This window comes from Alternaria rosae (assembly GCF_020736505.1).
Source record: "Alternaria rosae strain MPI-PUGE-AT-0040 chromosome Unknown BKA58scaffold_2, whole genome shotgun sequence".
NCBI lineage: Eukaryota > Fungi > Ascomycota > Dothideomycetes > Pleosporales > Pleosporaceae > Alternaria > Alternaria rosae.
The window spans coordinates 2783398-2808625 of NW_025763571.1; the positions used below are offsets into that span (position 1 = coordinate 2783398).

General features: G+C 53.1%; 10 protein-coding genes across 10 annotated transcripts; 7 read left to right on the top strand and 3 right to left on the bottom strand.

Moving 5' to 3' along the window:
• Nucleotides 1–234: 234 nt before the first annotated feature.
• BKA58DRAFT_96853 (carbon-nitrogen hydrolase) lies at nucleotides 235–2370 on the top strand. The gene has a single exon (XM_046176301.1). The coding sequence runs from the start codon at nucleotides 416–418 to the stop codon at nucleotides 2249–2251; it is 1836 nt and encodes a 611-aa protein (XP_046029334.1). The 5' UTR covers nucleotides 235–415; the 3' UTR covers nucleotides 2252–2370.
• A 1731-nt stretch (nucleotides 2371–4101) lies between these two features.
• Nucleotides 4102–6192, bottom strand: BKA58DRAFT_354653 (mitochondrial inner membrane protein-domain-containing protein; the record flags this gene model as incomplete). Its single annotated transcript, XM_046168619.1, has 1 exon — nucleotides 4102–6192. The coding sequence occupies one exon, from the start codon at nucleotides 6190–6192 to the stop codon at nucleotides 4192–4194; it is 2001 nt and encodes a 666-aa protein (XP_046029335.1). The 3' UTR covers nucleotides 4102–4191.
• Nucleotides 6193–6998: 806 nt separating this feature from the next.
• Nucleotides 6999–7697, top strand: BKA58DRAFT_309682 (uncharacterized protein; the record flags this gene model as incomplete). Its single annotated transcript, XM_046167260.1, has 2 exons — nucleotides 6999–7231; nucleotides 7304–7697. 2 exons carry the CDS (start codon nucleotides 6999–7001, stop codon nucleotides 7695–7697), a joined length of 627 nt encoding a protein of 208 aa, XP_046029336.1.
• A 199-nt stretch (nucleotides 7698–7896) lies between these two features.
• On the bottom strand, nucleotides 7897–10396 carry BKA58DRAFT_354656 (SacI homology domain-containing protein). The gene is made up of 3 exons (XM_046168620.1): nucleotides 10099–10396; nucleotides 8314–10046; nucleotides 7897–8258 (listed from the first exon to the last, which is right to left on the bottom strand). Exons 1-3 carry the CDS (start codon nucleotides 10301–10303, stop codon nucleotides 8079–8081), a joined length of 2118 nt encoding a protein of 705 aa, XP_046029337.1. The 5' UTR covers nucleotides 10304–10396; the 3' UTR covers nucleotides 7897–8078.
• Nucleotides 10397–10439: 43 nt separating this feature from the next.
• On the top strand, nucleotides 10440–11690 carry BKA58DRAFT_96869 (ras family-domain-containing protein). The gene is made up of 5 exons (XM_046176302.1): nucleotides 10440–10735; nucleotides 10785–10804; nucleotides 10853–10879; nucleotides 10930–11121; nucleotides 11174–11690. Exons 1-5 carry the CDS (start codon nucleotides 10663–10665, stop codon nucleotides 11522–11524), a joined length of 663 nt encoding a protein of 220 aa, XP_046029338.1. The 5' UTR covers nucleotides 10440–10662; the 3' UTR covers nucleotides 11525–11690.
• A 2690-nt stretch (nucleotides 11691–14380) lies between these two features.
• BKA58DRAFT_278350 (uncharacterized protein) lies at nucleotides 14381–14680 on the bottom strand (the record flags this gene model as incomplete). The annotated part of the gene is made up of 1 exon (XM_046166817.1): nucleotides 14381–14680. A coding segment is annotated over one exon (300 nt), but the record flags the coding sequence as incomplete, so codon positions are not given.
• A 197-nt stretch (nucleotides 14681–14877) lies between these two features.
• BKA58DRAFT_96940 (uncharacterized protein) lies at nucleotides 14878–16149 on the top strand. Its single transcript, XM_046176303.1, has one exon. The coding sequence runs from the start codon at nucleotides 15139–15141 to the stop codon at nucleotides 15988–15990; it is 852 nt and encodes a 283-aa protein (XP_046029340.1). The 5' UTR covers nucleotides 14878–15138; the 3' UTR covers nucleotides 15991–16149.
• A 70-nt stretch (nucleotides 16150–16219) lies between these two features.
• BKA58DRAFT_377374 (uncharacterized protein) lies at nucleotides 16220–17743 on the top strand. The gene has a single exon (XM_046169611.1). The coding sequence runs from the start codon at nucleotides 16308–16310 to the stop codon at nucleotides 17580–17582; it is 1275 nt and encodes a 424-aa protein (XP_046029341.1). The 5' UTR covers nucleotides 16220–16307; the 3' UTR covers nucleotides 17583–17743.
• Nucleotides 17744–18561: 818 nt separating this feature from the next.
• On the top strand, nucleotides 18562–20443 carry BKA58DRAFT_466183 (uncharacterized protein; the record flags this gene model as incomplete). Its single annotated transcript, XM_046174998.1, has 1 exon — nucleotides 18562–20443. The coding sequence occupies exon 1, from the start codon at nucleotides 18653–18655 to the stop codon at nucleotides 20441–20443; it is 1791 nt and encodes a 596-aa protein (XP_046029342.1). The 5' UTR covers nucleotides 18562–18652.
• A 2599-nt stretch (nucleotides 20444–23042) lies between these two features.
• Nucleotides 23043–24954, top strand: BKA58DRAFT_96979 (uncharacterized protein). The gene is made up of 6 exons (XM_046176304.1): nucleotides 23043–23451; nucleotides 23508–23654; nucleotides 23709–23934; nucleotides 23987–24169; nucleotides 24223–24295; nucleotides 24359–24954. The coding sequence occupies exons 1-6, from the start codon at nucleotides 23189–23191 to the stop codon at nucleotides 24736–24738; spliced, it is 1272 nt and encodes a 423-aa protein (XP_046029343.1). The 5' UTR covers nucleotides 23043–23188; the 3' UTR covers nucleotides 24739–24954.
• The last annotated feature ends 274 nt before the right edge of the window (nucleotides 24955–25228 follow it).

Consider the following 25228-nt stretch of genomic DNA (forward strand, 5'->3'; position numbering starts at 1 on the left):
ATAGCTTTCACCGCCTTGTTCCTGGTCGGGCTCGAAATTGGAAAGAGCAAATCAGCAGACGAAGCAGCAGATATCGGCATAAAGACACACGATATCGAGAAACAACACGATAAGTATCAAGTATCAAACATCAAAGGTGGTGAGATGTAGGTGTTGAAGGGTTGAAGTGAAGGCTGACAGCGGGGAAGGCTTAACCTTGGGAAGTGCGGGGGCGCTAAGACCGCCTTGGCCTCATGCGACTGGTCGCCTCTATCGCTAGAACTTCCAAACTATTCATCCCACCTTTGATAAGCTCATAGATGCGCATATCAATTCACGATCCCCGAAATGTCGAGATTCGTGATCAACTACTCTTTCGGCTTGCTAGTAGGCTCTCAGAACGCTTCCAAACTCCTCCAAGACCTGTCGGAACAGCATGTCGCGCACAATTCGCATAGCCGCTGCACAGGTTGGCGCAGTCCATCGCACTGACATCCGTGAAAACACACTGGATCGACTTGTTCGCCTGCTCAATCAAGCTGCTGAGCAAGGCGCACAGGTTGTACTATTCCCTGAATGTACTTTTACTACCTTCTTTCCTCGTTATCTCATCACCAATGAAGCGGAACTCGAGTCGTTCTTCGAACATGGCGATGTGACTACAGCAGAAAACACGAGACCTATCTTTGAACGAGCTAAGGATTTGGAGGTCGACATCTGCATCGGATTTGCAGAGGCCACAGATGACGGCGATCACTATAATTCCTGCGTCTATTATCACGCCAAGTCCGGATCTATTCTGTCAAAGTATCGAAAGGTGCATTTACCCGGGGACGTTGACCCTTTCCCCGAACCCGATGCGGTCAATCAGCTTGAGAAGCGATACTTCAAGCCAGGAAATTTGGGGTTCAACGCCTTCCGAGTACCCGGCCAGATGGAGACTACATCCAAACATGGCGAGCCCATCTTCGGCATGATGATATGCAACGATCGACGTTGGGCAGAAGCTTGGAGGTGCTTGGGTCTTCAAGGCGTCGAAGTTGTTCTCGTCGGCTTCAACACGCCAGGCTTTGCTCCTCAAATGTGGGGTGCATCTCCTGATGTGAGTTTAGCTGAGGCACGTGCTGAGGCCATCTTCCATCACAAGCTAGTCATGCAGGCCCACTCATACACCAATGCATGTTTCTCCGTCAGCGCAGCGAGATGCGGGTTGGATGATGGGAAGTACGATCTAGTAGGAGGTTCGACTATCGTTGGGCCTGATGGGAAGATCATTGCTGAGAGCAAGACGGAGGAGGATGAAGTCATCATCGCTGACTGCGACCTTGATCGATGTCTGCCTGGCAAGACGCGGACGTTTGACTTTGCGAGACATCGACGAACGGAGCATTATGGCATGATGACTTCGCAAACGGGCGTTGTCGAACCGCCGCGACTGTCACAACCAGAAAGCGTCCATCATACTACCGGAAAGTCCGTGAGCGATGGTGATCGTCAAATGCTGCGGTCCGTCACAGGTGCCGCGTCCTCAAAGCACATCCGCGTCCTCCTCTGCAACCCCAACGCCACTGAATCAATGACAAACGCCTGTCTGGAAATGCTGAAACCAACACTCCCACCCGACGTTATCGTCTACGGTTTCACATCCCCGAAGCCAGCACCATCTACCATCGAAGGAAACTTCGACAACATCATGTCGGCAGCCGCCGCCGCCCGAGCCATCCTACCCATCGCGAATCAATACGACGCGTTCCTCGTAGCGTGCTACAGCGATCATGCGCTCATCAAGGTCCTCAGAGAAGAGCTCTCACAACCGGTCGTTGGTATTATGGAGGCCTCGCTGTTTGCCGCACGAACGCTGGGTGGCAGGTTTGGCATCATCGCAACGTCACGGCGGTCGCAGTATACGCTAGAGGACTCCGTGAAACACTACGGCCTGGAATCATTCTGCACTGGAGTGCGAAGCTGTGATCTTGGGGTTTTAGAGTTGGAATCAAAACCCGAGAAGGAAGTGCTTGGTGTCATGTGCGATGTAGGCAAGAAACTGGTTGCAGATGGTGCCGATGTGCTGACGCTAGGGTGCGCTGGCATGACGAACATGAAAGCCGCTGTTGAAGAGGTGGTCGGAGATGAGGTGCAAGTCATTGATGGCGTGCTGGCTGGCGTACAACATTTGGTTGGTCTTTGTAGACTTGGGATGCGAACGGCTAAAAGAGGAACGTATGCGAGTGCTGCGGCGGACAGAGAGCGGAGGGGCCAGTATTGGTGTTGAGTGCGTTTGGGATCTGAGCGCCCGCATGGAAATATCACTACGGTCGTTGTAGCATGAGCACCACGTATATATGCTCACTCAAGTCCATTGCGCATTCGTAGCTGTACCAGCATCTTCTTTCATCGACTCAACCATCATCCCACATCGACATGACTGGAGAGCAACCTACCAAGAAGCCTACAGTCGAGCTTGTGGCATCAGAGACTAGCAACATAGACCGTTTTGCCGAGCACGTCAATGAGCGAAAGAGAAGGCGAAACCTATGGGGCTAATATGCAGACGTACAGTCTCGCAAGAAGAGCGAGGGAACCAAACCAGTTCACACACCAGTTCTTTGTGAAGCAAGTAAATCCAAGGGAACGCAGACTGATGACATACCATATGTCAAAGAGCCGGATGTTGATGACTCCACGAACGTTGATGACAATGACGTGAAAGCGAAAAGTGTGAAGTCAGAGAACAAGGACATGGAAGTGGATAAAGATGGGTTTGTAAAAACGGCTTGTGTTGGTGGACTGCCGACAGAGCAGGATAACAGGGACTTGTATGGGCCGTGATGCGACAACGACGAGACTTTTGATCGTCGACAGTCAATAGCTGATTGCAGCGCGTTTACACGGCCTACATAGCCATTCGTACCCGCCCGTCCTACTTCTGACTCTCAATTAGCGAACGATCACTGCTATTGACCCTTGCATAAATAAATCTCTCCTCTTCCCTGTTATTCGACCCACCCCACTGTCCTAGTCGCACACACCTGATACTCCCTACCCATCTCACACTTAGTAACAAACTACTGATCAAACTACTGATCAAACTACGCAATGTCTGACACACCTCCCAAGAAGCCTTCTGAGCCGTCTGGGTCGCCCAAGAAATACCGGCCTCGTTCTGATTCTGAACAGAAAGGCTCCGAGAGTGAATTCATCATGCGAAATCCAAATAGGAATGTTGTAGATCCGGATACCCCGCCAAATACTCAGGATGATGAAGAGGAAGAGGAGGAGGAAGACGAGGGAGCAGAAGAAGAAAGAGATAGCAAGGCGTAGAGGAAGAGGGGTCGAAAGATAAAGGCAGTGATGAGAACAATAGTAACGGGAAGGATGGAGGTAGCAAAGTGGAGTCCATGTGGTAACGTCATCACGGTTGTTGGATTATTCATCGTGTTTAAACATTACCTATGCCATCTTGCTCACCTGTATGCGGTCTGTCAGATCACACAACAGATGTCATTTCATGTAACACAAACACTACCCAGGTACCTAGGCATAACCATTATCCATTAGTACAATAAAAGCCCGTTCTCCATCCCTGAGTACCTCAACCCCATCGAATCCCGTATCATCACAACGACTATTACTAGAGAACCAGACTACAAGTCCCTCATTTAATTACTAATCTACTCTATTATGCTAACTAACGCTGCACTCCAGACCACATTCAACAACGTCAACTCGCAGCTCAGAAACCTAACCACGCAGCTCACAAATACAAACGCACAATTTGTCTTAGCAATAAGAGAGCTATACGCACCAACCATCCTCCCCGGCATATACTTCTCGTGCAACCCTCTATCCTTCTCTGGTGAAACACAGATAGTATAACAGGTAAGGGTGGGTGGGGGAGGCGGACGGGCGGTGGAGAGGAGGATGGTTGATCGAATGAAACCTTGGAATGACTCTGATGATTGAGTATGTTTCCGTACAAGGGATGAGGAGTGTGGTCACAATTGAAAGGCCTGTAGTAATTTGGCATACAATTTTCGAGGTTTAAAGGACGTGGATGACTTTTGAAGCGCAGGGTGACCAGCAGACTGATCGAGGGTTGTCAGTGAGATAAGAACAAGGGTGTGCAAGACGAACAGAATACGTTTCTATAGACTAATACTCGTACAAAACTACCGTAGTAAGAGGGAAAAAAGGTACAAGCCGTCCACGTCTCTAGTCAATGAGCAAGCTATTCAGCCTCGCTTCAGTAGCAATAACATCCAACGCCTGCTTAACCTCCAGCACCCTCCTGCACTCGCCCAACCAATCCTTGCTCAGCACCTTAGCCCAACCCTGCAGCCCGTTCATCTCTCTTGCTGCAGCATCGAGATCGCCTTCTTCAAGCAGAACCTCCGTGCGCGCAAGGACAGCCTCAACATCACCACCAACAGCCAACCCAGACTTCTTGAACAGCACCTTTGACATGGCGAGGGAAGCGAGGTGAGAAGCCACACCAGCGTCTTCGGGGAGAAGAGCCGCTTTCCTGACTTCGGAAGCGACGCGGCGGAAGCGGTCGATTAGGAGGGCGGAGCTGGGGATACCGCGTTGGTAGGCGGCGGGGTTGATGCTAGCGATGGCGGCGCTGACGACGGGGTCGTCGGCGGCGATTTCTTTAAGGGCCGCGAGCTCAGTGACGAAGGGCTTGGGGATGGCTTGGGTTTCGAGTGCTGACTTTACGGCCTCGACTGCGACGACGAGGTGCTGCGTCTTGAGGTTGGCGTCTACGACGCTGTTCCACTCCGCAGTCAACTTCTCGAGCTCGTGGACGGAGGAAGAGAGCTCGTTGAGCTTGCCGAGACGGCCGTCGCGTTCGGCTTCGACGCGTTCCCGTACGTTGGCTGTGAAGGACTTTTGCATGTTGATGCTCTGTTCCAGGAGTTGGTTCTTGAGCTTTTGGTCGTAGACCTTTTGTGCGGCCTGGAGTTCAGACTGCAGCCTCTCCTTGTAGGACTGTGACAGACGCTCGCGCTCGTTCTCGAATTCCTCCTTGAACTGAGCTTCTTGCGCCTGCATCTGGTGGTCGAGACGCTGGACGAGCTCCTTGGCGGCCTCGTCGAATTCGGCGTGCGCGGCCTTGACCTTGTCTTCGGTCTGTTTCTGGAGGCTCTCCTTCATCAGGTTGATGTCGGAGACGACCTTGGAGAGTTCGCTCTTGGCCTTGTCCAGTGCTGAGTTGTACCTGCCATCGTGGGCGTTGTCGGCGTTGATGACGGTGATGATGTCGTTGACGATCTTGACGACATCCTGGACGACAGGCTCGGTTGCGGAGGGTACGCTGAGGTGGTCGAGCTGGGAGATGGGCGTGGCGGCGGTCTCCTTCTTGACCTCCTTAACCTCCTTGACCGGTGCCTTCTTCTCCGCGGGCGCAGGTGTGGGCGAAGACACCTTGGGTTGTTGTCCGCCCGACTCGGTCTTGTCCTGGGGCTTGTTGGCGTCGACAGCGCTCAGATGAGGGCCCTTGGAGGCGAGATCGCTCTTGTTCTCCTGAGCTGGGCGCGCAGTCAAGCCGCTCCTTCCAGGGATGGTGACCTTGTTCTCGCCGGAGATCTGGGGGTGCAGTCTTGGTTCGCCAGCGCGGCCGGGGAATCGCCGCCTGAACTCGCGCTCCTCGAAGTAGGCGACGGCATCCTCGCCGTAGGGGATGTATTCGGTGAAGAAGTCGTGGAAGTTGTCCGAGACGAGCGAGTACCAGACACCGCCGGCGTACCCGAGACCAGAGAGGACCGTCAGCCAGAGCAGGAGCTTGCGGAATATGCGTCTCTTCTTCTTGGGCTTGGGCTGGATTGGGTCGGGGGCTATGCTGGACGATCCGGGGCCGGTGGGGGGTGTTGTCTTGGGCGATATGGCGGGAGCATCACGCGATGCGCCTGCAAGCACGGTGCTGTCGGGGGCAGGCGGCGCTTTGGGGATGTCTGAGGTGGGAATGGTGCCCTTGGGGTCGGAGGGCGAGGTGGTAGGAGCCGGATTGGGGACGGCCGTCTCGCCCAGGTTCTTGCTATCGGCGTAGCAGCGCTGGGCGACGTGCCATTGCGGGCGGGCGGCGCGGGCCAATGGGCGGGCAGCTGGACGGGCCCGGAGGATGGAGGCGCGCAGCATAATGGGCTGCCTCCGAATGGCGGATGGGGTGATGGGGGAGGGATTCGGCGTTGTTGATGGGCTGTCGTCTGCCAACATGAAGATTTGGAGCTTAACCAGCACACACGTCAGGGTGCACGGACGCTTCGGCTGCGGCAGTCCCAGGCCCTCGCCCGGCGCACCCACATGCTCCCACGACAACTCACCACCACTCCAAATTTGATGACAGCCATCCAACATGCGCTTCCAGATCCACTCTTGCTCACTTGCTAACTGCAGCTTCACTTCTGCTTCCCTTGCCGCGCGAGCCCACGGAAACTGATCCAAACTTGCAGCGACCCACTCACAGCGCCTCTTGCGATGGTCTGGTCCAGAGCAATGTACGGTTGACTGCTAACTGATTTCTGATATATACTGTCACTTTCTTCTCCCTTTGTCTTTTCAACCATCTCTTTCTCTCTCACCACTCTCACATCAAAATTCTCTCCAAAGCAGACCCCAACTGAAACCAGTCAAGTCAGCACAGCCTGCGCCATCTTGCAACGTCACCAGATTACGGCCACCATCACAAGCTACACCAGGCTACCGCATTTCTAACTCTCCATCACCCGCGCACTCCCATACAGCGAGCAAGCGCTCGAGATCGTCGCAACAACCAGACCCACCTTCCAGATCCGTCTGCAGTCAAGAAAATCTGAGTGTGACTTTGTCCTCGGCTACCTTTTCTCCGTCTCAACAAACCACTGCCACCAGCTTTAAATTTTCAACTTCTGGTCAGCTGAGCATTCACTCCGAACACCTGTTCGCATACTACGGGCCGAGAATCTCCCCAACAAAACTTTCGCATACACCAAGAATCTCCGCGAAAATCCAAACCCCGCGAATTTTCAAACACCCCGCAAAAAATGTCTAAAACCCCATCACACAGCTCCGCCACAGCGCGCGACTCCACAAACTACTCGTACGATCTCAGCAACGCGATATACGGCGCTTTCCCCAGCTGCGCAACCGATCTATCGCCGCGCAGGTCACGCGCCGCATCTCCAGTGTCGGCGTCAAATTCCTCAAAAAAGCGCAGCACTGCGGGCATGACTACTGCAAATAGTACCGGCACCACAACCCGCATACACTGCCACCAGTCCATCTCCCTACACCGCTCAAACGCGCCACCAACCTGGCTGCCCGCACCAAACCCCACCAACGGCCGGAGTGCGCTCGCGAGAAGACAGCAAGGAGGCATAAATATCCACGCAAGCACCTGCCTCAACCTGAACGCCTCGTCAGAAGAAGAGAGTTCTGAAGTTGATCTGTGGATCTTGCCTGAGCTTGACGACTGGGAGGAAGACGAAACCGAAGCCGAGTCTACGATTCTAACGCCTTCTTCGTCGGCGGAGTTGGACGCCGCGACAGGATCGGCGACTGGAGGGCTGGAGAATAAATGGGCTGGCGTTCTGAGGCGCGCTGCGAATTCAAATCTTGAGCGTCTGCGCACGAGGATGGAGGGCGATGGATGGGACTTCGTCAAGCCCGCCAATCAGGACCACGAAGATCTGGATGAGGAATTTGACGTGGTCGTTTTGTCTGGTCCGCGGAGAAATGACTAGGGCGGGCGACTACGAAGGTGTTGATGATTACGATTTGTACGATGTTTATTGGCGGAAAAGCGAATTGATGATACCCAATTTTTGTATATTTTGCGCGGTCTTAGAGTTTGGTTTGGCGAATACGCCGGTCTGGTAGTTTAGGCAGAAGTGTGGGAATGAGAGTTGTATACTTAGAACCACTTCTTCAGGATTGGTGACCATGTTAATGATGTTGTATTCCCCAACCAAAGATTATTACAATACATACTGAAAAACTTCTAATTATACATCCATCCCAAGTCCCAAATCCCCCTTTCCCCTCTCTAATCCCATAACAGCCGCCCACCCCGTTCGCTCCCTCTCTATCCCCTCCTCTCTCTCATATTCACAGAAACCAAATAGCTACTCGATCCTCTTCTTCCCCTCCTCCAGCCCCAGTAATCTCGCATCGCTCTTGCCCCTCTCATGTTTTGCGGCCCCTCCCACCAACGGGCCAACAACAGGGTTATTCCTTACTTTAGCGAGAGTCTCTTGGAAGGCTTCGATTTGAGGGGGTTGGCGGTTGAGTTTGGGGAAGTTGACCTATCGCAAACGTTAGCTATCAGTTCTGAGCGAGTGGACCAATGAGAAAACTTACATATAAAGTACCGTGATTCCAAATGAAATTCGCGCAGATACCCGCTGTGACGAGCGAAATGAGGAGGAGTAAGCGCAAAGGCCAGACCGTAGCGTCGGGTGCGCGCTGGGTAAAGCTACCCACGAAAATGAGAAAGACGGCTGCGGCGAGGATATACGGTATTGATTGGATGAATAGGGGTCTCTGATCCGCGAAAAGAAGTTGTCCGCTCATGCTAGAATCGCTGGGCAGGTAGTTCCCGAGGAACAAATCGAACGCATCCTGTCTGGGTCCGTCGCTGAAGTTATTGAGACAGTACCGCGTGATGGAATTATTGAGATCTTGGAGCGCACCAGCCTTGGTACGTACACCCAGACGGGTGAAATCGGTTTTGAGCGCTCCAGTTCCAGAGTAAGATTTCGACACTACATCCGCGTTATCGGCCCAGACATTTCGGAACAAGTGCTCGAAAGCCTGGTCTTCCTCTGCGGACTCGCCTTCGCGCATGAGACCGCAGTCGATGAGCATGCGGCTGAGGACGTAGCGACCCAACATACTCTGGACGACGTTTGTGCGGTCGAGACAGTCCATGCAGTTCGTGCGTACCACGGCGGTTTGGTGGCGTCGGACTTCTACGCCGCTGCCGTCACCGGGCATGTCGACGCCGCAGAAGTAGCCGTGTTTGAGGACGTGGGGCTCGAGCTCGTTCATGAGGAGTTTGGCGCGGTCCCACCGGAGGCCCTTGGTTTCGTTGTGGAAGTCGAAGTAGACGTAGTGCAGGCGGTCGTATACGGTTTGCGCTTTGGCGGGGTCGATGATGTGGAATTTCTCGGATGTTATCCTATCGCCTTCGACGTTCTCGGCGGGTGAGGTGTGGAGCAGGTTGACCATTTGCTCGTAGGCTTCTTTGACGCGCTGCTCGCGGCCTTTTTGGTTGACGAGGTTCACCATCCAGTTGTCGCCGTAGAGGCGGATTTGCTCGGCAAAGTGCTTCTTGGCGGCTGGGAGTGCGTTGTCGATGCCGCGGACTTGCAGCTTGGGGGTGTATTTCAGGGTGTTGATTTCGGCCCAGTAGACGGGGACGCTTCCTCTTGTCTGAACGTACGCAAGCACCTGTGTCTCCTTTCCGGCGTTTCCACCTGCTGCGCCATTCTGGTTTGATCCAAATCCGCCAGGGCCGCCCGATGCGTTGTCATTCAGAATGATGGTCTGCTCCGTCTCGTTGAAGTTGGACACGTTGCCGTTCTCGTCGATTCCGCGCGAGAAGTAGCGGGTTCCAGCCTTGAGGCGCGAGCGACGGGTGATGAGGATGAAGGTGAGTGGGGTGCCCTTGATGGATGTGTTCTTGATTTCCAGCATTCCGTACATGACGGGCAGGATGTAGGGGTCCGCGCCTGGCTGGTTTCCGCTCGAGTGCCTGCCATATCCGCCGCTGAGACCTCCGCGGAAGTCGATGAGGTCGCTGGAGACGAAGCGATTCCAGTAGAAGCGGTCGTCTGCGCGCTTCCACAGGGGCGTCGAGGGGTCGAGGTGGGCCTGGCGCTGGAAGGTGTTGGTGATGTCGAAGGAGTAGGAGAAGAACAGTGGGGACGTCTTGATGAGCGTCTTGAGCAGGCTGAGGTAGCTGTCCTCGTCGGCGTCGTGCAGCGGCTTCTCGCGCAGGGAGAGGAATTCGGTCGAGACCACCCGGTAGATCATGTGGCCCTTTATCCTGCCCATGGGCTGGGCCTTTGTGATGACGATGATGTACTTGTCTTCACGTGCATCAGCATTCGCGTCCCCCAGCACTGTACCGGAGATGTATACCTAGTCGCAGCTTGATCATGCCGAGGATGCCGGCAATGCTCGACACCCGTTTCGAGCCCAGCAGCTTGCCATCGTGGAGGCGGATGTCGCCTGACGGGCGGTCTACCACCAGTGTAGGGGCCGAAGGTGAGGAGGGCGAGGAGAAGGCGTAGTGCGAGGGCGACGAGTGCACGTTGATGTCGCGGTAGGGGAGAGCGACGCTCATGGTGGGCGGATAATTTCGTCCAGCCTGGGCGTGTGTGCTATACGAGGTGTATACGGGGATCAGGGCGTGTGGTGTTGAGTACGGTGTTTGGCGCGATGTGTTTTCTCAAATGGGACGTTTCGTCATGGCGGCCATTGCGGCCAAGGGTCCCCGACTCGCGCGCTAGGGCCAAGCACCAGACGCAGCACCTCGTCACAGTACCATCCAGCTCTTTCACCCTCACCACACCCGCCGCCGCCTTTCTCTCCCATACCCCGACCCGGTCCCCGACTTGACCGCCCACTACTTGTACCACACCCTCGCTCACTCTACACCACCCCCTCTCCGCCACAACCCGCTAGCGCCGCGTCACCCCCATCATGTCGGCCAGGATGCAGCAAGGCCAACGGCCCGGAGGCTCCAGATTCGCACAGTTCAAGCTGGTGCTGTTGGGTATGAGATCACCATAACATGTGTATCAAGATACGACTAACACCTCTAGGTGAATCCGCCGTCGGAAAGGTGCGCAGGCCTATCAAGGCAGCCATGACATAAGCTAACATGCCGCAGTCGTCTCTAGTATTGCGCTTCGTCAAGGTAGGGCATATCACATGTCCCAGACACGAACCCAGTACTAATGTATGCAGGACCAATTCGACGACTACCGGGAATCCACCATCGGCGCCGCCTTCCTCACCCAAACCATCGCCCTCGATGAAAACACCACGGTCAAGTTCGAGATCTGGGATACCGCAGGCCAGGAGCGCTACAAGTCGCTCGCGCCCATGTACTACCGAAACGCAAACTGCGCCGTAGTCGTCTACGACATCACACAGGCCGTATGTCTCCCTCTCCCTCGCCACACACCGCGGCCAGACTAACACAACCCAGGCCTCTCTAGACAAGGCAAAAGCCTGGGTCAAGGAACTCCAACGCCAAGCCAACGAGAACATTATCATCGCCCTTGCCGGCAACAAGCTTGATCTCGTGACCGAATCCCCCGACAAGCGCGCCATCTCCACCGCCGACGCCGAGCAATACGCCCGCGAAGCCGGCCTCCTCTTCTTCGAGACGTCCGCCAAGACAAGCGAGAACGTAAAGGAGCTCTTCACTGCCATCGCGAAGAAATTGCCCATCGACCAAGCCGGCCCAAGGAACCTGAGACCGGGCCAGCAACGACAGGGCGTCAACCTCAGGCCCGAGGCTAACCAGACCCAGGGTCCGGGCGGCTGCAACTGCTAGACGGATTTGTGCTCTGGGAAATATGATTGTTTGGTATATCGCGCGGAAGACTGCGGAGGAGATGCGAGGCGATGCGACTTGGGATGGGTCCATGCTACTACTGGGTACAGAGATTGCACTTGGTATAGCCTTCTTCGTACGTCTCTCAGTATGTTCATTGTGGGACATTGGTCGGATTTGGAGTAAAGGGTTTGTATTTCGTCGCTCGAAGTCCATATTGCTTTGTTCACTCAAGAGAAGATATTTGGGGCTACCAAGCCGACTTTTTAATTAATGATTTCGACAATAGCTTTTCCGGACTCTTCTGTGAGAAAGTGTTTCATTTGCTTTCAATGCTAGATTGCCGGTTGTATCATGTTGGGGTTCTTGGAGTTGCGATACTTCTCTCGTTTGCGAGTATTTCCCTGCGTATGAGCCGCAGGAAATGCGGAAGGTATGGTTGGTTCGTCGCTCCTAGGTCGCCTCTGGGTCATCGCAGCACTATGGGGATATATCATGCTGAGTCCACGCGAAGACATCTGTTCCTATAGATTAATACTTGCACGCAAATATAGCAGTACAGCCTGTAACGAGCTTTCTACGACTAGCGCATACCGTAGTGACTAGTTTCTCTTGTCTAATCTTCTGGACTTCGCGCTAGAACCTGAAGTCTCTTCCCAAGCGTCTCTGAGTGTGCATATAGGTGGGGGTTACCAAGTATACTGACTTCTGTACTACGTATCCCCAGTTTCCTGGACGCCATCCCCTGCAGCCCTAATCTCCACCACACGTCCCACCCTATTCTCCGGTGTATACACAATCTGCAACGGCCTGTCTTCCTCCTCGTTTGCAACAAATAAAACCGGGTATACGGGTCCCTACCCTCCCAGACATATCAACCATATTGTTGACCGGTTCTCTAGGAAAAGTGCACCATCACCAAGTTCACCGGTAGCCACACTGCCTGGCCCCAGGACGACAACTAATGGGTATGGAATGAAGTGTCATGCGGCGCTCGCACCTTGACCTCTACGACGCCGCTGGGCACCTTGTTGTACATGGAGACGTAGAAACCGCGGATTAGGGTTGGGATGTAGAGGTTCTCTTGGTAGCGCTCGTGTAGCTGGTCTCGCAGGGAGGCTTTGGTTTCGAATAGCTTGGGGGTTAGGCGTGGCATGGGAGGTTATCTTTATGTGGCTGGGTGAGTTGAAAAGATGGATTGGTAGACATGATTGTAGGGGAGAAGACGAGCTTTTGTATCACTGGTGGAAATGTCACTCGTTCTCACTAAGTGAAATGACATCTGTTGTGTGATCTGGCAGCATGAATGGGATGGGATTGTGAGATCTGTGTATGCGTTCTTCGAAAGGTGCCGAAACGTATTCTAGTAGCCCTTCTTCCTGAGATCGCTCTTTCCTCTCAAGGTACATTTTGCATTACGCTCGGGATAGTATGCTCTCCCTTGGTATCAGAACTTCCCCAGGGCCATGGTATAAAAGTCAAAAGCTTCTAAGGCATCTCGCTCCGGCGTTAGGATCTGATCAATACATCCACGCCAATCTCCTTTTTACGAGGCCGGAAACATAGCCTCGCAATACTCCCAATAATCCGGATACCAGCCTGCTTGCTCCCAATCTACGACCGCCACAACGCGAACAGGCTATTCGGCTGTTACAATCATGTTCGCTGGACGTAAATTACCATTCATCAGGACCATGGGTCCTTTATCAGGGAGTAGCTGCCGCCAGCCATCTTCAATGCTCTCTGAGTTTTGTGCTTCACGTCACCATAGCCATAATAGCCAATTATGAAAAGAAGCTCGCGTAGGGAAAGGCTTTAGTAGCGGCAAACCTTCCAGAGAGCGATCCAACCCGGGTCCTTGGTGTAAAGATCCTACCAAGATGATAAAAGGCGTGGTAAAAGAATGGGTTATTACTTACCAATGTGTGGCTCCGACCCAGAGAATTTAACCTCGCGATACCGTGACGTGATGTCTCCGAGCTGCCTCATTACACCCTGTTTATCCGCCAAAGATAACTCGTCCTATTTCTCTTTGAGCGTAGGCCCTCATATATATTGCATATAAATTTATAACAAAATAGCCCGTCACCCACATACACCACACAACAACCCCATACCATCCATGCGCCCCGTCCTGCATAACATGAGGTATCCAATCGCGCTATGCACTACCGCTTCGCTCGATTACTCGATGTTGCCCTGAAAAGGTATCGCGAGGTATGAGTTCGGCAACGATGGATGGACTGTGCGGACAACAGCGACGTTGGAGATTTCTCTCACTATCGTGAACTCGTTGGAGATAAGGCGACGCATCTGGGCCAGCTGAAATATCTGCTCCGGGTCTGTGTGACTTCCTCCATCTCGTACGTCCGGCGAGGGTCGGCTATGAGGCGTTGACAGTGAGTGTGCTGGCGATGTCGTAGACACTCCTAGCGATGTAGCAGAATATACTGGGAACGTGGGAGAGTGCCCTGACGTTGACGCAGAATATACTGGCCATGTGGAAGGGAATATTGGAGAGGTGGGATGGTATCTTGGCGATGTAGGAGACTCTCCTAGCGATGTGGCAGAGTACATTGGAAATGTGGGAGAGTATCCTGGCAATGCGTCTCCGAAGTCTGCGAAAGACGGGACTTGCAGTGACAAGTGACGAGTTGTGACTGAAGCCCCTGTCTCCACTGTCACCTAAAGTTCGTCACCATCCTCGTCAGACAGGAGTGTCGGCTCAGTCATATCGTCAAAGTCATCGAGACCGTCGACCGAAACCCCCATGGACGCGAACCAGAGTCGCTCAGCTTCTCTTGCTACAGCATACGGACCCAATCCGGGAAGCCGAGTCTCTGCGTCTTGAATTGTCTGCGCTTCCTGCATGGCCGCGATCTCAGGATACGTCGTCGGTATGTACTGGTACATCGCCTCCCGACATGAAGGGCATTTGTCGCGCGGCGAGCCCCAGCTCTCAGTCCATTGGATGATGCACTTTCGGTGGAAGACGTGCGAACAGCTTTTGACGGAGATCATATCATATGACGCATCGTTAAAATCCTCTTGGCAAACGACGCAGATGCCGATGTCGATGAACTTGGGGGCGCCTGGCAGAATGCGACACGGCGCCAAATGGTCGCGATAGAACTCGGTGCGGGTGGGTAGTGGCATGTTGCGGCTTTGTGGGTCTGAGTGGTTTGGTGTTGAGTATGGGTGTAGGTAGTGAAGAGAGAGGAAGTTGGTGGATGGGCTCAGGGTCCGCTTGCGGAGAAACCAGGGTAGTCCGATTCGGTAACACCCGCCTTCACCGCACCACGCAGTCCTATTGTGCAGGTGTAGCAAAGCTTCAGCCTAACAGAATGATTGTATACGTACTTAGCGTTTTTGCTGCCAGTATTCAGGGTATTGTGGAGTAAGCATTTCGTTCATCACGCCATGGGTTGGCTTAGTGTGCCATCGCGAACCATGGAAGCGCATAGTGACAGAATTCTCTCATCACCGAGACCCACCGAAAGTCCATCGGACTTTTGTATGAATTGAGCCTTCAACATGCACTGCCCTCGAAAGGAACACATCCCCTCGCTGAAGCAGCCATCTCGGTCTCTCACACAACTCTACCGGTGTCCACCATGGACGCTCCAACTCTCTTCAAATTTTACACCACAAGTCTCATTGCCTTCACAGCCTACAACATGGAAGATGAGAGTCCCATCTGCGCCGTCTCATATCGCGAGGCTTTGAGTGACGTTCCGCAAGACGTCGTCGTCACGACCCCTTGTCGCCACACTTTTCACCGTGGCTGTCTCGACCCATGGCTGAAGGACGGTCCCGGTGTTGTAGCTACATGCCCCTGCTGTCGCAGATATCTTTGCAAACGACCTTTACCGGATAGAGGGATCGCTATACGATGTCTTGATCCTGCTCTCTCGGACAACTGGGCGGAAGAGAAATGGGAGGGAATATGGGTCATGGAACGGCTGATGAGCCCTGAGGTAACGGAAATGCTTCACGGGTTCGTCGACCAGTTGTTCGTACACTTTTGCGACCGAGAAGAAGACGCGGCTGGAAGGTTACCAACAGGTCTTGCATTGTATGATGTTTTCGAGCGAGCGTTTACTCAGTACAAAGACACGTTACGTGGCGTGTGTTTGCAGCGTTCCTTCGTTATGAGTGAGGAGGCAAGGGTGCGTGAGGTGTCAACAATGGTGTATCCTGGCGGACCTGGACAATACGTTGCAGTACGTACGATCTTGAGGGCCATCACGAAATCCATCAGGGAGAGGGGATGGTACGATCCTGCTGTCTTGATTGTCCTTGATCTGTTTCGGGAATGGGAAGGGGATGAGTCGATGAATATTGTGTCGGCTTATCGACGGGTCGGATTTGTCGCGTTGGCGGACGGCGCGGAAGAGGAGGCAGAAAGAAGAAGTGGGGAAGCTTTTGGTGATGATATGCTCGGCTCGTTGCGGACATTCAGATAATCTCCAGGAAAGGTTGCAGATCTTCGCGATTTGTGTGGGGTTGTTGGTTTGTTGACGGTTGACCTTCAGCTCCCAAATTAGCAAATCAGTCCCCACCATACCTATATTTGTTCGGATCGACATGCTGACTTCGCGTTGTCATATGGAGAGCGATTTTGTCGTGGAACCCGTGTGAACATTGTCTGAGCAGAACTCGAGACATATGTCTCACGAACGGAACGTGACTTTCGTCGTAGAGACATGGCCAAGCCAGCCGCGATCTACAAGACAGCATTTGAAGCAGCGCGGATGGCCATCTTTGCCTCTTCTTCAATATTATGGATGACCTTCGGTCGAGAGTAGCAAGCTGGTTAAGAGTACCAAGCTTATCGAGCGTATCGAGCTTGTCGAGCCTGCCGACACAATCAGCGTCCACCTCAACCTCAACCACGTCCATCGCCGCGGTTCCTCGCGAGAACACACCCTTCAGCCATTTGGCCATCCTTCGCGGTATACACAGCACCTTGATCGAGAAGTCTCATCTGCAACAACCAGATGTCCCTTCCTCAATCCTCGAGGATTTCGGTCAAAGGATAGTCGAACGTGTCCGAGACGAGATAACCACAGTCTTATCGCCAAATGGTTTCGATCCCAGAACAGACTGGGATCGGCGCGTTCTTGGACCAACAATCGCCACGTTCGATATCAAGGAGGACCTCGGAGTGTGCCGAGGGGATGCAGAGTATATGTTCCTGCTGGTTACTGTGCTCTCTTTAGCGTTCGAGCTCTTGCTCTTGGTAGAGCAGAGCAAGGCAGAGCAGAGCAAGGCAAGGAAGACGCATGCTTTTCTTGAGCAAGTGTTCGACGAGTGCTTCGTGGAGCCAGAAGTCTGCCGTATAGTTGGACTCTTACTCGACGCCGAGCAGATGCGGCTAGCCCGAATGAACGCCGAAATCAAAGTAACGAAAGCAATCCGGGATATGCAGATGCTGCTACCTGATATTCCCATGTGCACCACAGCGTGGAATGCAAGTATGTTCTCTGGCCTGCGAACGAGCGATATTGCCAGTCATATTCGGCGAAGAGTGTGCATACGTGATGTGCTGAAGCCAGAGTCACGCATCTCTAGGTGGAGCGAAGAGGCAGCCACTACGTTCTTCCAAGAAGCTGGGACATTCGCATCAGTGCGCTATGCTGCCGAGACCGCTCCTGATGTGCAGGTCAAGGTCTTTCTAGAACGAGGTTGTTCTTTGCCACTCTACTTCGTAACCTGCATCGGCTTCCGTGGGGATCGCGCGATAATACACACGTTCGAGGGTCTGAGTATGGAGCTCGAGGAAGACTGTTCGATCTCTTCAATTACTGGAGTCTGTGATGGGATGCGCATCACAAAATGGGAGGGTTCCAGGGATGGCTTCATTGGTACGATATCCATTCCTCCAGGGCGCTCATATCGTGCGGACAATGTGGACATCGTAGGAGAGGGAATAGGCGATACGCTCCTGACAATCATTGGGGCACAGACTACCACATTCGAAATAGATGGGGAAAACTATCGTATCAAGCCAGTCAATTTCGGCAGTAGTATCGTGGTGGAGCATCGTTGTCAATAATGGGCGCTGTTCGCATGCGTATCAAGACACTTGACACGTTCATGTTCGGGCGTTCGCAGCGGAGGAGGGGAGTAGAATCCAACTTCGCGTATACAACTACTAGATATCGTAGCTGATGGCTAGCATTGTTGAAATTGCCGTGCGAAATGGTGATGAATGTGTCGCATTGAAGGGTGCCGCATGCGACATTTGGCCCCGGGGAGCTCGGGTGGATTGAAGATGACGAAGACGCGCTAAGCCCAGCACGGAGATGACGCAACACGGAACTTCGCGACTGCTCACCGCCCAGCGCAACTCCCACTACGATATCACTCTGGATGGCGAGCCAGATGCTAGCTAGTCGCAACCCGGGATACCTTACTTCTGCGACACCAATAGCTCCTCTCACAGTGCTGCTCCAAGCAATCCCAAGAAAAGCGTTCTCTCCGGGTACTTAGAGACCCAGAGTTCATAATAGAATATCTAGTGCATGCAATACGCTGAAAGGCTACCGCGTCTCTAATACTATTGCTGATTACCGTAGTACGAGTCGATATAGACCAAAAGGGAAGCTACTGTTGGTCTTTCTAGATGTATGTGGCCGGTGCGCGGACATCTGAACTGTGGTTCACTCTCTTTTTTCCTGCGTGTCCCACTTTCTCCATGCTAACTACGGAACATCGCTGGATCTTGAGACCTACTTCGCGGAGCAAGTAACCAATGCAGAGGCTGATACAACTCAGCTGGTAAAACTGGAATATGTGTCAACCAGGGTTGAGGAAATTCGTCGCTTTTCGAGGCGAAAATCTCATCATCGCACTGCAATGGGATTTTGTATATAACATGCTGGGTACCATGCACACTTTAACACTTCTGAGAATATAGTATCACCACTACCGCTACAATTACAATTACAACTACTGCTACTACGAATACAACTGCAACTACTACAACGACTACTACTACTACTACTACTACTACTACTACTACTACTACTACTACTACTACTACTACTACTACTACTACTACTACTACTACTACTACTACTACTACTACTACAAACCCTTTTCGTAGAGACACTAGCTATCAAGATGTTGGTCAAGATTCTCATCACCAGAATCTTGTTCTGCCTTGTAAACTTCGCCACCGGCGCTCCCATCAACGTCGATCCTCGGAAACCACCACCAATGCAGGGCCCCGGCGGATATGTCTCAGTGCCTACATATGCGTCGAACGGCTGTGACCTTATCACACCCACCGCTGAGACCTGGAGGCAACACCTACCGAACATCAAGGTATTTGCAGCTGCGTACTGGACCGGCTATCTGAACGACCCAAGCTACAACTCATTTCCGCACTATCTTCGCGACAAGCTTGCGCCCAATGTAGCGCCAAGTGCCTCCTATTGCGACACTGTTGGAGGGTGCAGCTTCTCCTGTCAAGCTCTCAATCCCTCGCTACCGCAACACGATAGGCAGATGGCATACTTCCTCTTCGAACAGATCGCCGGTGTGGACCACCTGTTCAAGAGCCTTCATCTTGGTCTACAGGAAGGTGCAATGTATGCGGATGGACAAGTGCCTTCACTTGTGCAGACATACAGCGCTGCATCACGCATCTCGACGCAAATCCAACAGGAAAAGAACGACCACAAGAGGAATGAGAAGCTGGGTATGGCTGTCGTCTCCGGTCTACTGATGATGGTTGGTGGGGCACTAGCCATCCCAGGTTTCATTGGTCTCGACAAGACTGCCGCGCCTCCGATGGTCAACATGGCCGCGTCTACCTACATCTCCATCATCGGCACAATCAACAACGCTCGAGCCGATCCTGTGAAGCTTCCTTCCAATGTCGAGGCGATTATACGCTCATCCCTAAACGAGTTTCGCCATCACAGTATGATCAGCATTGCACATGAGATGAAGACGCTCATGGAAGGAGACAAGAATAACCATGGACAAGACCTGCTCACTATCATGCAGGGCCAGGACTTCTTCAGAAGAGATGGAAATATCCAAGAGGATATCATGAAGATGACCGAAAGGATCTTCAAACATAGCGTCATCAACGCACTGTGGCAATGGGAAAGGCCCTACATCGTTGACGCTGACGTGCCAACAGGTGGCTGTGAGTGGGATTTTCGTGGGCCGACCGAGAACCGAGTTTGCCTGCCGGAACGCCCGGATCACGCATACTACATGTACGCCTTGGATATTTCGCAGGAGAACGACCCTGGCAAAAACCACAAAGCGTTGATCCATGGCCCGACTGGTTACCGTAACTTCTTTGAACAGCAGAACGGCGACGTTTACGGAGCTACCAAGGAAGATGTCGTCCGCTCGTCCCTTTTTGTCCACGAGCACAATCTGTATGACGCTCTACAAACTGCTGACTTCCAGACGGTCCAGTCGGCTCTAGGACAAGCGATGAATGCGGGCAACGGCCAATATAACCTCATGGGAGCCTACACGTTACCGATCGCACGCAATCCACGTGGTGAAGCCATTTCCAGTGTCTGGTCCAAGCATGGTCGGAACTACCCTTGCATCGTTGGCGAGTTCGGCTGGAACGACAACACATACAATCCCTCCCTGGATCAGACCTTCAACTTCCTCCATCGAACTGGTCTTATGTTCTCGGAGGATTGGGAGAACTTTTGCCACAATGAAGGCCATTGCAAAGGCGACAATGATGTGGATTGGCATTCCCAACTTGACGCTCTTCGTAAACCAGGTGATCCGGAAATTCCCCCCCGCCTGAAGCACCCTTTCAAACAGTGCAAGCAGAAGACCAAGCACGAGATAGGTTACCCTTCTCGAGACTCCAATCCTCCTCGTGAGAGGGGTCTGAGTGCTGAATTCACGAATGCGACAATTTCATAAGCCTAGTCTGTCGCGCAATCTGTCGTGTAACCGACATCTCATTCAATGAAAAAGGGGAACACCCTGGAGCCTACGTTGACGTTAGATCGCCTACTTTGCAGGCTTCCATCTTGATGTAGGCTGCAGACCTATTCAATTTCCTCTTTGCGTGAGGTGCTGGCGTGGAGACGGGGTGGATTCGTCGGGAGATCAGCGCGGGTACCTGGCAAAGTCATGAGACTTGTAAGCATTGGTCAGCGATTGGAGTGGTTTGATGGACGTGTTCCGTGGAGTATGAATGAGGGTTGCTATCCTGTCATGGATACACTACCATGACTACAAGCCGACTTGTGGCTTGCGTCCTGTCTGCCTATTGGGCCGGCATTCAAAATGTAGATGTAGAGCAACTCAATAGTGACTCGCCGCACTTACCTGCATGCCCACATTGACCTGCGATGACACTGTTCTTCTGTGTGCAACAACATGTAACTAGCTTTGCCCACTCCATGTACCTTCGTCCCCATCGCAATGACCGCGATACATGTATGAGTCCCTGAGACAGTTTCGTCAAGCATTCACGAGTCCACATGAAATATGAATGAACACCCCTTGGTTGCATTCAGTATCCACAACGGCGGGTCGCCTGCAAGTAACCGTAGACTTCGCCCGGTATTGGGACGGCAGAGGATCGTGGGCGAGCGTGTGCCTGAGTCCTAGTCTATATTGTATGACTAGGAACAACCCAGCAAAAACTGTGCAGCAGAAGGCCCGATACGGCGTCAGGTAGATATGGCGACAGCTACACACGTGGCGGGAGACGCGGGCTCAGCAGCGTTGCGCCACATGAGGAAATGTCATGATTCTGGCGCTGAGCGTAGAAGGCTGGTAGTTGGGCAATGGTTCGGAGGCGCGAATGCTGACTGCGCACGATGCTGCACGCCCTGTTTTCTTGGGGCAGTGCGCCTTTCTGGGGGCGGGCTCGGCCAATGACGGTCGCACGGAGCCGCGCCCGAATCATGTTCCTCGGGCGGATCGATCCTGCAGATGAAATTGTCAAGATACGTCCCGTTACCACAAATATACTGTGGGTATTCACTACGACATCAATATCTGAAGCCGAAAGAGGATGTTTCGACGCTAGAAGCGACATAAAAAGATATATATGCCCGGGCATCGAAGTACAAGCAACGCCAAACCTCGTCTCGAGAGCATGCCGATATGCTCGTGCATTGCGCGCGCTATAGGATTAGGTGCAAGCCATTGCCAGCCTCGTGGCAGCCTTGTCCCGGAAGTGCAAAGGAGAGCGTATCAGCCTCATATCGAGTCAGAGGCCTGGGCGCGAACATTGTCCCATGCGGAGGATATCGCACATGGATCCAGCGGTGTGGCTTTTGGAACCGATATGGAGCGAAGGATTCGCCGTTCGAGCATGTGGGCGTCATACGTGAACGAGTCGGTATATACCCTAGTGATACCCACGCCGTAGCCATTGATCAAAGAGTGGGTTGCAAATGGGTTCTGCAATATACATCGGCACGCGTAAGCTCCAGTACCTTGGTGTCGGCGCTATATGACCGTACCCAATGCCGCGAGAACTGCACGTCCTACAAAAGTTTGTTGAACTGTGAACACTGCACGTCAGCGCGCAACAGCCACACCGCTGTCAACGGGTCCTTGATACCCGTGATGTCGGCGTCGTCGGAGATAATCGTCGCAGCTGTCGGGGCGCCGATGGGCAGGCGGCACCGTCGTTGTGATTCCTGAGGATCATAATTAGATCGAAATGCCCCCGTAGATTTGGGTTCGACGAAGGGAGGATTCAAGTGGGGCAAACAGCAATGGATCGCTGCAGGGTGACAAAGATCCGACGCTAGGCCCCGTGCAGTCGGCGCTAGCGTGGGTTGCCTGATCAGACCTGGCCGCACGCACAGGCAGACCTTCCCTACACAACCACGAACCCAAGGATCACCATCACGTTTCGCGTCGATTGCTACATTCAACACATGGTTTCAGGGTCCAGAAACTCTCGACGATTTAACAAGCCCCCCGTTATTGCCGGACTTTACTGGTTGGTGCCTCCCGAAAGTCTCCAGCTCGGCCAAGACCTAGTTCCCGTAGCTACAGGTGGCACGACTCGTCCATTGGAGGTCCCTGTGACCTGAGACATGCCCGGGTCTTTGTGCGAGGGATTGCCATACTCGCTGTTGTGGCCGCATGTCTCGTACTCCGGCAACGCGGAAATTGGTGTCCAGCGAGCCGGTGACCAACCAAGAGAGCTTTTGCTGCCAACCAGTACGCATATGTCCACAAAGTTTGGAGATGAGCTCCAAATGCCTAGGCAGATCATGAAAGAGCGAACGTTTCCAAGTGCTCGTCATGATGCCCGGATGATGCGGCTACGCAGAACCTTTGGTTGTGATTTTCGGTTCTACCCTTCACGGAGAGTTCGTGCGCCGCATGCAAGACCCCGCTGATGTGCCACGATTATCGTGCCTTGCGTACGGTCCGTGTAAAAGCCGAGCTTCGAAGCCAATGCGACACCAGCGTCGTGACGGTAGCCAGCGCCCCATTGCGCGCTTCATGACATGGATGGAGCTAACGGCCATGTGCGCAGCCCCACTCTTCACTGAACATAACCCTCGAGACCCTATCCTAGTGGCAACCTCGATTTCGTTTCTTTGACCTTGCCCGTCTATCCGCAGCTCGTCGACCCTCCACGCCCACATGTGTCGCATACTTCCCCGGGCAGGCCCACGATAATCCAGTATGCAGTTGCCTCCGGTGGATGTCCTCCTGTCCTGGCCGACCCCGAATTATATTGACCCGGAAACGCGCGGCCCTGCCCTCCTCATTGTCAACAGCATCCTCATAGCACTGACCGTCCTCACTGTGGCTGCCCGTTTATACACGCGTCTAGTAATCAAGAGGTGGTTTGGTATCGACGATGTCTTCATCCTTATCGCGCTGCTCTTCACATGCGGTCTCACTGCCGTCGTTCTCCTGGCAAACCTACGATTTGGATGGAATAGGTGAGCAAAGCAATTCACAGTTGCATAGCATACCGCTAACCATGGTACCACGATAGACATGTTTGGGATATCCCCTTTTCCATGTTCGTTCCCGCCTTTAAAATCGCCATGACAGCCAAGGTGGTCTTCACAGCGGCCGCGAGCTTCACGAGGCTCTCTCTGCATTGCTTCTATTACCGATTGATCTCGGACTCGGGGAAGACGTGAGTAGCTTCGGCGTGGCTACTGCATTTCAACAGTCTTGCTAATTTGCTTAGATGGTTCAAGTGGGCGGTTCATGTCAATGTTGTCTACACACTCGGCATCTTGATATCATTCCCCTTCATCGCCATCTTCTTCTGCACACCCATCAAGAACTATTGGACTGTCGGTGCACCGGCAGACACTTGTATGGACGAGGGAGTTGCGACTCTCATTTGCGGGATTATCAACTGCGTCGCGGACTTTCTCACTACGGTAACACCGATCCCCTTGGTCATGGGCGTAAGTTGGCTCGATTCCTCACGCAACGCAAAATAGGTACTGACTGATTTAGCTTCACATGCGTCTGCGTGAGCGCATGGCCGTCGCCGCGCTCTTTGCAATGGGACTGATTGTCACCGCTGCTGGTATCGTGCGTACCTGGTTCATCTATCGGAGTCTCTTCGATGAGTACGATCAAACCTGGTACGCATATCCACTTTGGATCGCGGCCGCTGTAGAGATCGACTTGGGTGTAGTAAGTTGCCATATACGAGTGCTAATCAGAGGTACAATGCTTACTGATAGCAGATATGTGCCTCAGCTCCAGTACTGAAACCTCTCCTTGCGAAGATCCCCTTCAGTCTATCACAATCCCTCTCAGGTGGCATATCCTTCAAGAAATCGAGCGCGCATTCATCGAAGACGCTAACCGCCAATGCATCAGCGTCGCATTCCACGAACCGGAAATCCGAAGCACCCCGCAACGTGCCAGAGCTCGCAAATGACAAGGGCAACAGCTATGAGATGAAGCATTGGGCGGATACAGAACAGGACCTGGAGCGAGGAAGCCAGGAAGCCATCTTGGAAGAGGAGGAAGCTCCCAAGACGGGGATGTCTCGCCTGTGGGGTAAGATCCGGCCGAAGAGCGAAAATGGAAACATGAATACGGATACCGACATGACGATCACCTTGACCAGCGAAGTGGAACTACAAGTCGAACCAATGAAGCGACGTCCGGCGCGGTACGAAACACACGGTGACCTGCACGAGAACCACATGCCATTACCACCGTTAGCACCGCGATCCAGCGGACAAGATCGGTAACGCCACGTCCCGGCTTGCGCGATCAAAATCGACAGCGACGTCTTCGATTCGAAACTAAAGATCTCACGTCGCGCATCATGTACGCGCAAGCGGGGAATATAAAGTTATGACTGGCATATTGGGGGCGCTTACATCTTGGTGGTTTTTTTTGCAACGCTTTAGCATATGATACCATGTTCGACTGCTCTATTAAGGGTACAAAACTAGACGTTTCAGAATACAGACGGCCTGGACGCCAAATTCATCCATTAGTCTCAGTGCGACGCCACACTTCGTCCACACGGGCTTCTCGCGCATTCGTGTAGTGAGCGGCCTGCGCTGAACATCATTGACGGAATGCCAATATGTCAGTAGGATGACAGCTCTAGCTTTGCGCACAGGACTGATAGTCACCCAGCTCAACAACTTCGCAACCCTCTTTGGGAGAGACATCATTCTGCGCCATCTTCGTCCTGCCCACGGTACCCTTGGATTACGGCCCTTGGGCTCA